The sequence below is a fragment of the Leptodactylus fuscus genome, chromosome 1 (assembly GCF_031893055.1).
Source record: "Leptodactylus fuscus isolate aLepFus1 chromosome 1, aLepFus1.hap2, whole genome shotgun sequence".
In the NCBI taxonomy this organism is placed as follows: Eukaryota; Metazoa; Chordata; class Amphibia; order Anura; family Leptodactylidae; genus Leptodactylus; species Leptodactylus fuscus.
The window spans coordinates 162,949,749-162,963,609 of NC_134265.1; the positions used below are offsets into that span (position 1 = coordinate 162,949,749).

Below are 13,861 nucleotides of genomic sequence, written 5' to 3' on the forward strand. Positions count from 1 at the left end.
TTTTGGCGCACAACCAATGATAAATCAGCCCCATATCTATATGGCACACTATGTTTATTACAATGTTAGACATAATCAGATGTGGAAAGTATATAACTATGCCTACCTTCTCAATAGGGTCACCCACCACTGGTTCATCATCTACCGCTAAGATACGATCACCCACTTTAATTTGACCATCCTATAAAGGTAAGAATATTTGTTAAGACAATTTAGGAACTGCAGAACTATACTATATCATATACAAATCTCACTCTACCCACCTTTGCTGCTGCACCATAATCCGTTAAACTTTTGATAACCACTCCATTTACAGTATCCTCTTCACTGATAGCAAGACCTAAGCCTCCTTGGTCCTATAAGAGATGCATTATATTAAAGGTTATTTCATTTTTTAAAAGTCTTAAATCTGTGTTTATTCATGTCAGTACTTATGCATTTAGCAACAGATTAAAGTTCAGGTTAATAACATTATGCAAATTATACGTTTCACTCCAAACTACTTCATTAACATAAATGGTGGTAAGAAAGAGAGATGCGAAGTAGCTGCTAGACAACTATGGGGGCATGTGTTTGCAAAAATAATCTAATACAGATTGTTCATTAAAACATTAAATAACTCATGAACTAGGACAGCAATTTACAAAGGTTTCGTAAGTGGGCTGTGTCTCCTCCATCCCCTTTTTCCCACTGTGATAGTTAAATAACTCATGGTTACCCAGTTGCCTTGTACTGTATCATTACTGAGATGATCTACCAATATCATTGTCTCGGTCTGGAACTGTTCTGTATGATTATGGCTGGGCAGAACAGGAATCTGCATGAGTTCTTTCTCCAAATTCTGGCCATAGACATGCATACTCAACTAGACTAAGAAATGCAAGTGGGCTGATCTGGGAGAAGGGACAAGGCATCTGCCGTACTCCTTTTGAATCACATATGCAGTGTTTGGTATCGCAGCTCAGCACATTCAATGGTATGGAGCTGCGATCATGCCATGTGATCTATGAATGTGAAGCTACATGGTCTGATAAGCTGATCAATTGATGACTTACCCTAGTGAAAGGTCATCAAGGGAAAAGTCATCGAAAACCCATTTAAAATTGGTGGACTTCCACTGTTTTGACCCCTGTCGATCAGCAATTTTCACAGGACCATGATTACTTGCCTGACACTGCAGTTCTCACCTGCTGCCTTCAAGACAGCCCATTATTAGCAGTACAGCGGCATCCCATGAGCTTGAATGGGACAATGCTGGCAACAGCACTGCAACTCTTGCCATAAAAACAATGCCAGGGGCCACGATCTTGTGAAAACGGCTAATCAGTGGGGGTCCTGACAGTCTGAGCCCCACTGATTTTAAGGGGTTCATCAATTTAAAAATAAAGTAAAAAATAAAATAGTAGTTTAATCAGTGTAGCGTGAAATAATAGTTTTACTATATTCTGAGGCGTGCCCTATAGTTCAATGCAGCCTATAGTTACAAAAAAAACCCCATGGTAAATGGAAAGTGGCATCTGCAGAACAAATAAATGTATACCAGTAAAACACATTGACAAACATGTGATCTCTTCACTTTCAATTAGACCTCGGGAATGTTATTACTATAACTCGCATAATTTTGAACATGTATTTCTGAAGCAGGTAGTTTAGAGGACTCCTGAGTATTATCAATCTAACACAGTGTGTCTCTGTTGCTCATTTTCTGGAGAATAAACATGTTCTAACACTACTTCTACGCATCTTACAGTTGTACACATATGCTCACTCTTATAGGCATTTATGCAACAGCTTTCCAACCGTAAAGCTCTTTACATCCCATAGGAGGAATGTGCTATGTAAGTGTGAGTGTAATTATTCCCAGCACATATTTGTTAGTGTTGTGAAGATAAAAGTACTAATGTCCTACTGCTTTTCATATTTACACATGAAAATGAAATGAAAATTATTGTTATGTTAACCTAAAGTATAAAGGTTATTACCTTTGGCAAACTGACATGGATGACATTTTTAAAGAAGGTGAAATCGACTGGAGGCTCCAGACTTGGAATGTTCTCATCCTCCTGAAGGGAAAACATTCATTAGAAATCGTGGTGTCAAACAATAAATCAAATTGCCATAAAAGAGGGTTTAAAACTGTCCAATGATATTCATTTTCTACCTAAATTTAGAGGTAATACAGTCATAGTAAATTCTAGCACACTGCAGGACTGATGGGACATCCCAATGAATGCATAGTACCATAGTACCACAGTGGCTATGGCTCCTTAGTCTTTGTGATTTGGGGAGACAGTGCAGTAACAGATTAGGAAGTAATACCATATGCTCTCTAATAAACCAGTGTGAACATGAGAACACCAGGCCAAGTGAGGCTTCAGCATAACTCCTTGGACCTGTCGCTCAAAACAGGGTGGAGTGTAACAATTTGGAGCATTGTAGATACCTTCATTGCTCCAATTTGCTCATTTGCATAAAGTGAAATAAATGAATATATCGACAACAGAGGCACACATTTTCATGGGGAAAAAGGCGTTACATTTACGTTTGCATGGCCTATTTATCTGTCTTACTTCAGTCTGGTGACAGCCTTGTTTTAATAAGAAATACTAGACTTTTTTTATATTCATATTACAAGTCACTCTTTTCTTCTTTGGGTAGTGTCTTGTAGTATTAAATGGGTGACATGACATGTGTAGCAACAGCCCAAAGTGACCACCTTTCTTCTTTGTGTCTTAGTTTCAGCCAAGGGTGCATTATTCCTAGGCTAGGTGGCTCCTTTTCCTCATTGCCTTGCACTCTTCTGTTTCCAGTTTGCCACTTCCCGGGGGAAACAGTTCATCCTTTTGCCTATAAAATGATGTAGGCCCACTGCTATCTCATGCCGTCTAATATGGTCATGGAAAAGTTATGCTGTTGCATAGCACGTTGCTTCCAGTGAGAGATAGTCACTAAATATGGTGCAGATTTCCTTATACCATTAGAAAATATGTCTCTATTATTCTGTTCCCAGTTTAATGTTAAAATCACTATTTAGAAATAGGAAGTAACAACCTACTAACATCCTTGCAGGATGTAACTTGATAAGGATCTGTGATCTCTACACTACCTGCAAACTCGTAGTTCGCTGTGAATGTAAACAGTGGCCAATATTCCCAATATGACAGATCTGGCAGTAAAGCTCTGGCCATTCATCACTAAAGCCAAGACTGAACAGCTCAGCATGGGTCCCGGCACAACCCTCCTACACAACACATCGTGCATGTCGCCAGCCAGATTTCCTGGGCTGCATTAAAAGTTCTGTCCACATGTCTCCCTGCTAGAGAAACAGACACTAATATGTAAATGTGTCAGTGTGATGTCTACCTCTTGACTTGGAAAGGCGGAAGAGTTGGAAGGGCACAGCTCAGTCGTTTTCACGGGGCACACCGCCATTTGGCTTACAGCGTCTTTATTCCTTTTAGAAAATACATGAAGTCAGAAATCAGCAATGCTTTTCCTAACCAGCTTGTAAAACGTTGACATATATGTAAATGTTAACATAATTTATATGCTCACATGGGCACCTATCCTAAAATTGGGAAAATAGTTTTCTTGTCTTCATTTCTCTGGAAAGGAACCCAGTAACTCACCGACAGCAGCACAATCCTCTCTAAATCCTGCGGCATTTCTGCCAAGCCATGTGTGTGTCACAGGAATTCTTTAAACAAACATCAGTTAATCAACACGCCTACAAGAATAGTGCCATACCAAATGGCTAAGCAGATGACAAGCATGTCACATAAAATAGCATTTCATCAGAGAAAAACACATCGCTACAAGTCCTACTAGGCTGCCAATCATTTATGGCTTACAACATACACAATTACAATATTAAATGTATAATGAGGATAAAAATAAGTGCGATTTTGCAATGTGACAGTATTTGTTCACTACCGAAACCTCTTTTTAAAAATGCTTAGATCAAAGTTCTTTGTCCCCATATATGTCCGTAACAATTTCTTTGTCACCTGGGAATTGTAGTGGTATCACTTCAATATAGCAACACAAACTGGTTTCCTTATAAGGGAAGGCGTAGAGGGAGACTATCAAAGATCACAAGACCACAGACCATATCAGAATCTTTTACAAACTTGCATAATGCCACACCTTTATAGCCATTCAAGATTAACCAAATGTTGAGGAGTGACCCCACTTATATTTCAAGAAACAACTAGTTAAACTGCAGGATTAGAAGTGAATGACTACATATGCCAAGGAAGAACACATCACTGCAAGCTGACAAATATATGATACAATAAGCAAAATGTACTCAGTGTTTCAGACCCATTACAGCAAAATACCATGTTAGGGGAAATACAATGGGAAAAGTTGACAATGATTGTTCTGCAGCTATATCTATCGACATCAATCTGTGTGTGTAAATGTGAACATATCTGTGTGTGTGTGTACACATATATAGTACAGTACAAAATTTTTAGGCGGTTAAGGGAAAAAAAATCTACACCTGCGCCTGATCTCCGCTCGGGGATTCCGTTCCCCATTCCACTTTAAAAATGTGGCGAGAAAAGTTGTGCAAGCAGGACTTTTCTCTCCGTATTTTTCAGGCAGAAACCCATCAGACCCCATTAGTCTATGGGGTCTGTGGGTGTACTGCTTTCTTTAAGCGGATTAGGTTTCCCCAAGCAGACCCCACGAATGGAAACTTGAACACAGTTGTGAACCTAGTGTAAGACTACATTAAAACATACACGTGTAAATGATTGTTATCATCATCGATCAACAAAATTAAATGCATGAACAATAGATAAATCTAAATAAAAGCAATATTAAGATTTACGTGGTGTCGTTTAGCCTAATAAAGGCTTTTTTATGGTTACATGCTGGAGAAAATATATATTTTGGCAACGCAGTTTTTATACTTGACTAACTAAGTCAGTTTAATTACATTGCGGTACATGCATCGATATGGTTATAGGAACACAAGTGCTATATAATCTCTTGTAAAGGCAAACTCTGTGCCAGTTCTGACCTGTCACACATCAGCTCCACATTTGTACATAATAATATGCCCTTTTGTAAAGGCAATATTTTCAAATTGGGCATATATAAGGTCCCTTGGGCTGTTTTCATAATGTGAATATCGTGTGATGTGTGTAAAAAATGCATGGTAAAGCATTTTTAAAGTGAAACATGGAGATACACACCAATTTCTCAAGATTTTTATCATTGTGATAACAATCAAGCAGTCTATCGATGACACAGAAAATGGTCAACTGGACTGTGTCGCCTGCTAGTTTATTGGAATGTGCTCATTTAAACTGCTTGCTAATGTTTTGTGTGTAGTTCACTCCTTACAATTCTGAAGCAAGTTTTTTTTTTTTTTTTTTTTTTTTCTGGTGCTTTAGGCAAGAGAAGGAAATGAGCTTAAATAAAAAGGGAAAAAAATACAAGAGTCCTTTTTGGATCCTTTTCAAATGTAGGCAAAAAAAACCCCAACTGCATTCCAAGTGTGAACAGGACCTTTGAATGGCACATAAATAATGAAAAACTAATTTCATGGAAACAAAACGCCACATATTTTAATTAGCTTTAGATTGATTCCAAGATATATATATTAGCATAGATGCGTCTGCTCAAAGTCTTTTCATCTAGTCCTCTTTACATTATTAAAATAACATCACCTTGCCCTCACCAGTGATATATATTATAATTGCTATTGAAAATAGGAGCAGCTGATTAGAAAGATAGGTACTCTACCATTTACATCACTGAATTTTTTTTCCAAATGATAAGTATTGTCAAACAATATATTATAATGTAATCAAGCTGTAACTGCAAGATGCCAATTCATTCCTGGCAGACACTATACACTATATTTGCCAAAAGGCAGCTTGTAACCTTAAAAAATTCAATAACACTTGCTAAAACTGAATATTACATGGAAATTGAAATAAAAACAAAAAATATATGCATAAAGAAATTATATATATATATATATATATATATATATATATATATATATATATATATACACACACACACTTATACAGTATACATATATGTACACATATTTATGTCTATATATAAATATGTGTATATATATATATATATATATATATATATATATATATGTTCTATTTGTTTGCTTTCTTTACCTGATAAAAATTATTTTGACTTTAGATGGTGCACATTTGATGATTGATGAGGCGTTCTGATGACTTCTTCCATATAATATCTGTCCATTAATCTAGAAAAAAACGAAAAACTGTCAGGATTTTCCTAATAATGGATGTGAAATGGCTATATAATACCATATTCACACACTCATGAACACAGGCACACAGAACACACTCTAATTTAGTTTTGCTAATTCACAGCTATCTATAGAAGAAAAAGTAGTTTTAGATGTGAATTTCTCCTGCATTTGATTTGACTAAAAACAAAAAACCTTAATGGATATTTTATATATCATACAATCTGCAATCTTTCTAGTTGGTAACATTATGGCTTTCAAAGGAGCAAAACATTTTTTTTTTTTGCTACATCTCTTCACAGGGACTTATCCTGCCATATTAACCAAGCTATTTTCCACTAGCAACAATGAAAGATAAAATGGATATCATACCAGACGCATACAGATATAATGTAAAGCCCCATAATCCCTAATACATTTCTATGCATAACAAAACTGCAATACGACTGTGTGCATGTGGCCTCTATATTTTATTGATTTTTTTTTTTTTTTTTTGTCAGTGGAATTCCACTACTAAAAACATTTGAACAGACATCAATATTTATTTTGTATCTTATGCCGCATTTTTTATTAAAAAAAATAATAAAAAAATTAATTAAAGATAACTTTGCTTCCACTTGGTGAACTATAATAAGTTTTCATTGAAATGGAATCTTTATCTCCATCGGCTGCTAATTCAGAATCTTAATTTACAACTACAATGGATGTATTCACTGGCGGCTAATTGACATATACTTGCTTCTAATAACTCATCGGCAATCTGCAACCGGCCATCTTTGCCAGCTGCTCCATTTGGATCAATCCCCACGATGAAGACGCTCATTCGTGATCGGTCTTTGTTTCCAGCAAGGCTCAGGCCCAATCCAGTCTTTCCTTTCTCCAACTCTATCATATGCAACTCTCCTGGCAGGTTTCCATAGCGCTGTGATATCTTTCCTAAATGGGAGGAAGAAGCACTAATTAACAAGTCCATCATACCAAGAACAGACATGAGTAATTAGCTCTTTGCAGTAAAATTGGGATAAAAATGTGCAGAGGTCCCCTAGCAACAACAACACATTATTACTACCATCTTACCATAGAGAGAGGCTCAAAACTGCTATCTTTAGATAACCCAGTTATATCTGTGATTTGTGAGCTGGTACAGGATTTACTGAGAAAGGTAACTAGAAACCATAACAGTGCAAACCAACCTCTGTTTTTGCCAATAAGTAAAATGTGATTTGTTTTCTTTAAAAAACCATTAGAAAAAGAAAAAAAAGTTTATGAATAACCCATGTTCGCTTACGTATCTGGTAGTTTGATAAAAAGTTGCCAGGCAGCACATAATCATATGGGAGAAATAAAAACAAAACAGTAGCTCACCTTTCTAAACGTCCCTCCCATCCAATGTCCTTCCATTCCCTGACGGATCAGAACTGATGACAACATGCACATCTTTCATGTGACCATTCAGCCAATCACTTGCCTCGGCAGATATGTGAACAAAAGTCCCAAAACTGCCGAGACCTGTGATTGGCTAATCAGTCACATTAATGATGAAAATAATGTAATAATTTCTATTTCAACGGGCACTGAAAAATCTGGGGAGTGGACCCGCAGTGTTGGAGCAGAAGGATGTATAGAATAGAGTGTTAAATACTTTCTTCATATACTCTTATCTACATGTACGTTATTGGTCACATGGCAGAGTATGGAGTGGGCTAAGCATTTGCACCCACTCCATTGGAAGGACCAGCTGTGTTTTAACAGTGCCCGATTAGAGACTATTACACTAATGAGGTTATTTATTCTGCAAGGTGAAAGAAGAAACAAAAGCCAGAAGGAGTTAGATATAAAAAAAAAAAAACACCTCAAAGTTTTATATACCTCAAAATTATATTGCTAAGAACAAGCCTCAGGCTAATGCCCCATGTTGCTGAAAAGTTTTTTTTATTATTTTTTTTATTTTTTTACATTTCTTGCAGATTTTGCTGTATTTTTTGAGTCAAAGCCAGGAGTGGATTGAGCAGAAGATAGAAGTATAAGAACTTCCTAGACATTTCCTATTCCTTCGATAGCCACTACTAGGTTTGGCAGCAAAATCTGCAATAAAATAAGCTGAGTTTTCGCAATGTAACTCCATCAATAGGAAAATAAAAACGTTAAGGCTGAGGCCCATGTTACGCAGTTTCTATTGCATCAGATTTTGCAGCATTTTTGAGCCAATCCTTCGAGTGACTACAAACGGAATGAAAAATATATAAGAAGTTCTTACACCTCTAAATTCTGCTGAATCCACTCCTGAATTTGGCTCAAAACAAAATCTGCAACAAAAAAAAGCTGCACGTCTGCAACGTGGGGCCTGACCTTAGCGTAAAAGACGTCAGAATATATCAACAAACATCTAAAGAATGTTTTTATATAAATCTGGTACATGGTCAAAATGACCCACAGAATACAGTTAAACATATTGTTTGTGCTGCACAGTGAACGGTGTAAAAACAAAACCTAAAAAAACAATGCATAATCCTATTCCATCCAACAAATCATTTTTATACAATTTTTTTACCCTGCAAAGTGGCAAAATATTGGTGATAGAGCTGCTCAATTAATTGCAAATAAAGCTGAAATTAAACCGTAAATCTGCCCAGTTAATCAATGTGAACTTGCTCACATCAAGTATTGCAGTCATTTTGTATGCATGCCATCCTGTCTCACTGCCATTGGTCATAGGTGCACAGCCCAATTTAATGAAATAAAAAAACTATAAGAAATGGAGTGTGGAGAGATTACAACATAATGTACATTTTTTTTTTATCTCTTGAAGGCCAACATTGAATATCAGTAAACAGTTTTTGTTTATTTGGTAACTTACGCCAACTATAGCCAAACTCATCTTCTTTTTCCGGATCCCCACTGAATGCAGCCGTGCCTAGCTGGTCACTGTCAGAACTCATTGAGGTCACTGGTGCAGTAGCAAGATTGGAAAAGGTTGTCTTTTCTGAATCTGAGTCAGAACTACTAGAAGCCTAGACAAAAGAAGATCAATAGTTAGGCTATGTGGCTAAACAATAATATATAGATAAGTATATGTGTAGAGCGAAAATCCTTTAATATGACAACCAATAATTCTGAAAGTCTGGTAATCTGGCAGAACACAGTCTTGTATTTCAGGTGTCGCAAAATTCTGAAAACCGAGTTTGTATTACCGACTAAGTAGTTCAATGGATTACAAAAGCAGATTTCATTTTGGGATTTCTTCCTGAAGAAGCAAGGAATTTTGATAAACTTTTCCCTTATAATTTGAATATTTAGGACAGGTTATCAATATTTGATCAGTAGAGGGGAGACACATAGCCCCTGTACTGATCAGTTGTTTTCAGACTGCTGCTCGGTCTGGTAATAGTGTAGGGAGCCAACAGATGTCTCCATACATGGTACTATATATACATATATAGTGGATGAGCCTCGCTATTATAATTTGACTCCGATTCACTTTAATGAGAGAAGAGCTGCAGTAATGTTGCATGGCCACTAAACAATGTATAGAGCCATCTACTTCTGGTCATGTATAGAGCAAATAAGCTGATTGGTGTGTGAGTCTGCTTATTTTTTTCAACCAGTGAAAAAAAAAAAAAAACAAATCTAAAACCCTTTAAATAAAAATATTGGTGCTTACTGAGTGTATTACCGAAAAAAAAAGGTTAGCTAGTCACAAAAAGGTAATGAACAGAATACGATTTATCACAAGCCTGTTTAAAAGAGAGAGAGAGGGGAAGCCTGACCAAATAGCAAAACCTCTAAAACCAGAGGATCTGTATTAGAATTGTGATGTACAGCCTTCATGGTCTGTCTAGGCTGCCAGATACTTCAGCACACTTTGCAGAGGATAAAGAATGGGATGGTACACATATCTATTCTAGAGCCCCAGATGTGACACTCAAATGGCACTATACCCAGGGAACTCCAAGAGAGAAAACACACACAGTGAACCATATTAACAAAGAGGGTTTCCCATCCTGTCGGTTCTTCCACAACGGACCTCTGGTCCTTTACTCCTCTCCACTTCCTCCCCGGTCTTCCGGTGACAGATTGAACTGCTGCCAATCTCACTCTAATACGCTCTTCAAGTGTTGTGACTATTCACAACCCCACAAGGTGAGAGGCCATCTGGTCTATGTCAACATTTGCTTGTCTTTAAATCCATTTACCACTCCTAATACTGCACTTAGTGCGCTCGGTTTCCTCTCTCTGTTTTCTACCCCCAATAACTGATATCACTGCCCCATGGCCAGATGTTTCTAAGTATAGAAAAAAAACAAAAAATATATATATAGAAATAAAGCAACTATTACACTGAACATTTTTCCTCAAAACTATATAATAAATCTGGTCTGTAACATGCTGCCTGTATATCACACACTTTACTCATGGTTACGGATTCCTTTACAGCAGAACATACGGTATATCTTAAATGTAAGTTGGTACATTTACCATGGACGATTCACAGTACATTCAAGTGCAAAAAGATTTCCATTAAACCTACACACATGCACTATAGTTCACATATAAAACTCAATGTATCAAGATGATCATGTAGAAGTCCATCAACCGTTTAATGACCATGCTTCATGCACAACAATAAAGACAAAAGACACAGTATATAACCATCTTATACTTCCCAGACAGGCTCCACAGACTAAAAAATTATACACAGCATCACATTAGATATGGACCACAAACAAGTACACAACAACAATGGAGAAGTATAGCCAGTGACTGAAACGTCATCACTCAGACAAACCTTAAATGGCATGGGAGCAAATGGGTTAGTTGGGGAACACCGGAAAGCAATTCTAACCGGATTCATTGTGCCCTACAGTGACAAGAGAACAAGATCTTAAATAATAAAAAGTACAACCTTAGAAATTGTATAGAAAACAGAGAAGGTGCAAATCTGTGTATGTTATGGTCACAGTTTAAGTGAAAATAATCTACAAATACAAAGTACATAAAGCAAATAAGGGGGTCGGTGACAAGCATCTTACAACAGCACCTAAGCTTATTATATGCACTTTAAAAGGTATTCCCAACAAGGACATTTCTAGCATATCCACAGGACATGCCCTAAATGTCTGACAGCTCAGTATAATGGGTGGTCCCTGACCTGCTGAGGCAGCCATAGACCACCAAAACCAGGTATAGCATGAGTGAAGAACTGACCATGGCTATTATCTTCTATAGGACTTATGGAAACAGTTGAGAAGCTGGAAATCCCATAGAAATGAATGGAGCTGCACGTTCTCTATTAATTCAATGCCTGAATGTGGTAGCAGGCACACATCTCACAGGTTGGGATGGATGACCTCTATTTTCTACATCAATGTAGCTCCTAGAAGGTGGGGTCTGCATACAAACATTTTCACATATCCAGTGGACATTCCATAGAGATCCATGCTGACAATACCCCATAAAGTCTAGGACTAAATAGCAACTTATTTTGTTGCCAGTTTTATTATTGCTCATCCAGTGTGAGCAATTTGTCTTCACAATACTATCTTACGGTTAATATTACACAGTTGTACTATGTTGCAATGTGACCATGTTAACAACCATCAGATATAGCCATAGACACTGCAGCATTCATGTTGCTCCACCAAAAGCAACTTGTATCTCTAGTCTAATGAATTTCAAGATTTGAAAAAATACTATTGGGGGAACCTCTTTTTTTAAGAAATAAAGTAATTTACAGTACAATATACAGAAGGCTTATAAATTCACTTCTGTATACTTTACAGCATAACAATAGGTCACACCAACTGATGAAATATCACCTTTCTGTGAGGTTACTTGCTTGCCACAGTAGTGACTTGTTATTCACAATGTCATCACTGATGCAGATAAGCAATCACACAGACGACCCAATAAGCCACTAACTGATAAGGATGGATTTTTGGTATAGTTGGAGTATTGATAGGTGTATCTGTATATACCTGTATGACATCATTGCTTAAAACTATGGGTCATATGTATGAGCATTTAGCAATTATGTCAGTCATCCTGGTTATAGTAAATGTGAGTGCCAGAAGCACTTTCACTGTCAATGACAATGAAAATGAATCCATTAGATAACCAAATAAAAATGTGGAATGAGGAGCAACTGTTAATAAACAGTTGGTTTCAGACACAGTAACACAGTAATGATACACTTCTATATTGTATATGTTTCAGTGCGTAACTTAGTTATTAGTACAATATACATACAAGCATTGCACCAATTCACACATACTCTCAAGGTGAATTCACATGCAGCAGATTTGTTGCAGAAGTTTCATTCAGTTCCATTCATTTAAAGGGATCCTATCAGTCAGACACAATTTTTATACCAATTTATATACCAATTTACTATGTAAATTAGTTCTCTCGCAGCTTCCAATACTGTGCAAGCGGCCATTTTCTTGCGGCCTGTGGGCATGCGTAGTCTGCTCTGCCCAAGACCCGAGGCCTAGAAGTTACAAGCCACTGCTGGAAGAAGACATTGAAGATGATGCTGCTGGAGCAGAGGAGACGGCGCTGGAGAGAGTTCTCTTGCAGCATTGGGGACGCCCCCAGTGCTGTTTGAGCGCTGGGGCCCGCCCCCAGTGCTGCGAGAGAGCTAATTTACATACCGAGAAAAACCGGGTTTGTAGGCGAATGGCGATGCGGAGAAGATGACGAAAGGTAGATGACGAATAGCCTTTCTTAAGGCTATTCCGAAGTGGTACCTACAAAAAATTGTGTCTGACTGATAGGATCCCTTTAATTGGAGTTGCTATGTCAGCAAGCATATGGGTTTCAACAAACCCAATTCAGATGAATAGGACAATCACAGATCCCTGCAACAAATCTTCCAAGCTAGAGAAGAAATGCAGTTACGGTTATTTTGTTGCATCAAAGGAGGTAAAACGTCAAACTAGTGAAAAACATCCAACCTTGTTAGTGGAGTACTGGGAAGAATCAGCAAATGGGTTAGTGCATCTGAAGAGAGGTTTAGTACCAAAGGTGCTCTGTAAAGGCAAGCTTTGCTTCTAAAAAGATAAAACACATGGTTACTAATGTCCCAAAAGGAAGTAATAGCTACATCCTAGTATGGGTGACCTTTCTAAAGACATAGATAGTCAGAGGTAGGGCTATCATTGTCAGAGATGTAGGAGATCTTTGTATTCAATGGGTCACCAAGTGTCTGCTTAACCCTTTCAGGACCAAGCGTCATTGATGCCCCAATGCTCAGGCCACATTTAGCACTTTGGTATGCATTGCTTTAAACTGCAATATCTTTTTAATGGCTTTGCATATCTTAATCATTTCTACAATGTTTTTTTCAGAACAAATAAGACTTGAAATAACTAGTCTTTGTTAAATAAGTTGAATTTTTTTTTTCACTAGAGGTAGAAGAATGGTATAAAATGTGACAAAAATTTAAATTTTGCTTCCTTTACCTAAAACAAAATATTTTTTATATATACTATTGCATGGAAACATGTTAAAAATTGCTTTCCCAGTTATTCTGATCACAGGAGCTATACATTTATACGTTTTTCAACAAAAAGTTAGGTTTTATATTCAGAATGACTTATTTTCTGGACC

At 37.1% G+C, this 13,861-nt stretch overlaps 1 protein-coding gene across 3 annotated transcripts in view; it reads right to left on the bottom strand.

The window, feature by feature from the left end:
- MPDZ (multiple PDZ domain crumbs cell polarity complex component) overlaps nucleotides 1-13,861 on the bottom strand; it is a 118,447-nt gene that overhangs the window by 34,590 nt on the left and 69,996 nt on the right. For all 3 annotated transcript variants that reach the window (XR_012716981.1, XM_075279285.1, XM_075279273.1), the window contains 9 exons: nucleotides 13,207-13,302; nucleotides 11,040-11,111; nucleotides 9,111-9,264; nucleotides 6,993-7,189; nucleotides 6,156-6,247; nucleotides 3,364-3,454; nucleotides 1,983-2,063; nucleotides 264-356; nucleotides 107-181 (listed from right to left, as the gene is read on the bottom strand). Coding sequence is in view for 2 of the 3 variants with exons in the window: in XM_075279285.1 (XP_075135386.1) it covers nucleotides 107-181; nucleotides 264-356; nucleotides 1,983-2,063; nucleotides 3,364-3,454; nucleotides 6,156-6,247; nucleotides 6,993-7,189; nucleotides 9,111-9,264; nucleotides 11,040-11,111; nucleotides 13,207-13,302 (951 nt within the window). In the remaining variant the exon portion in view is untranslated. The remainder of the gene's footprint in view (nucleotides 1-106; nucleotides 182-263; nucleotides 357-1,982; nucleotides 2,064-3,363; nucleotides 3,455-6,155; nucleotides 6,248-6,992; nucleotides 7,190-9,110; nucleotides 9,265-11,039; nucleotides 11,112-13,206; nucleotides 13,303-13,861) is intronic.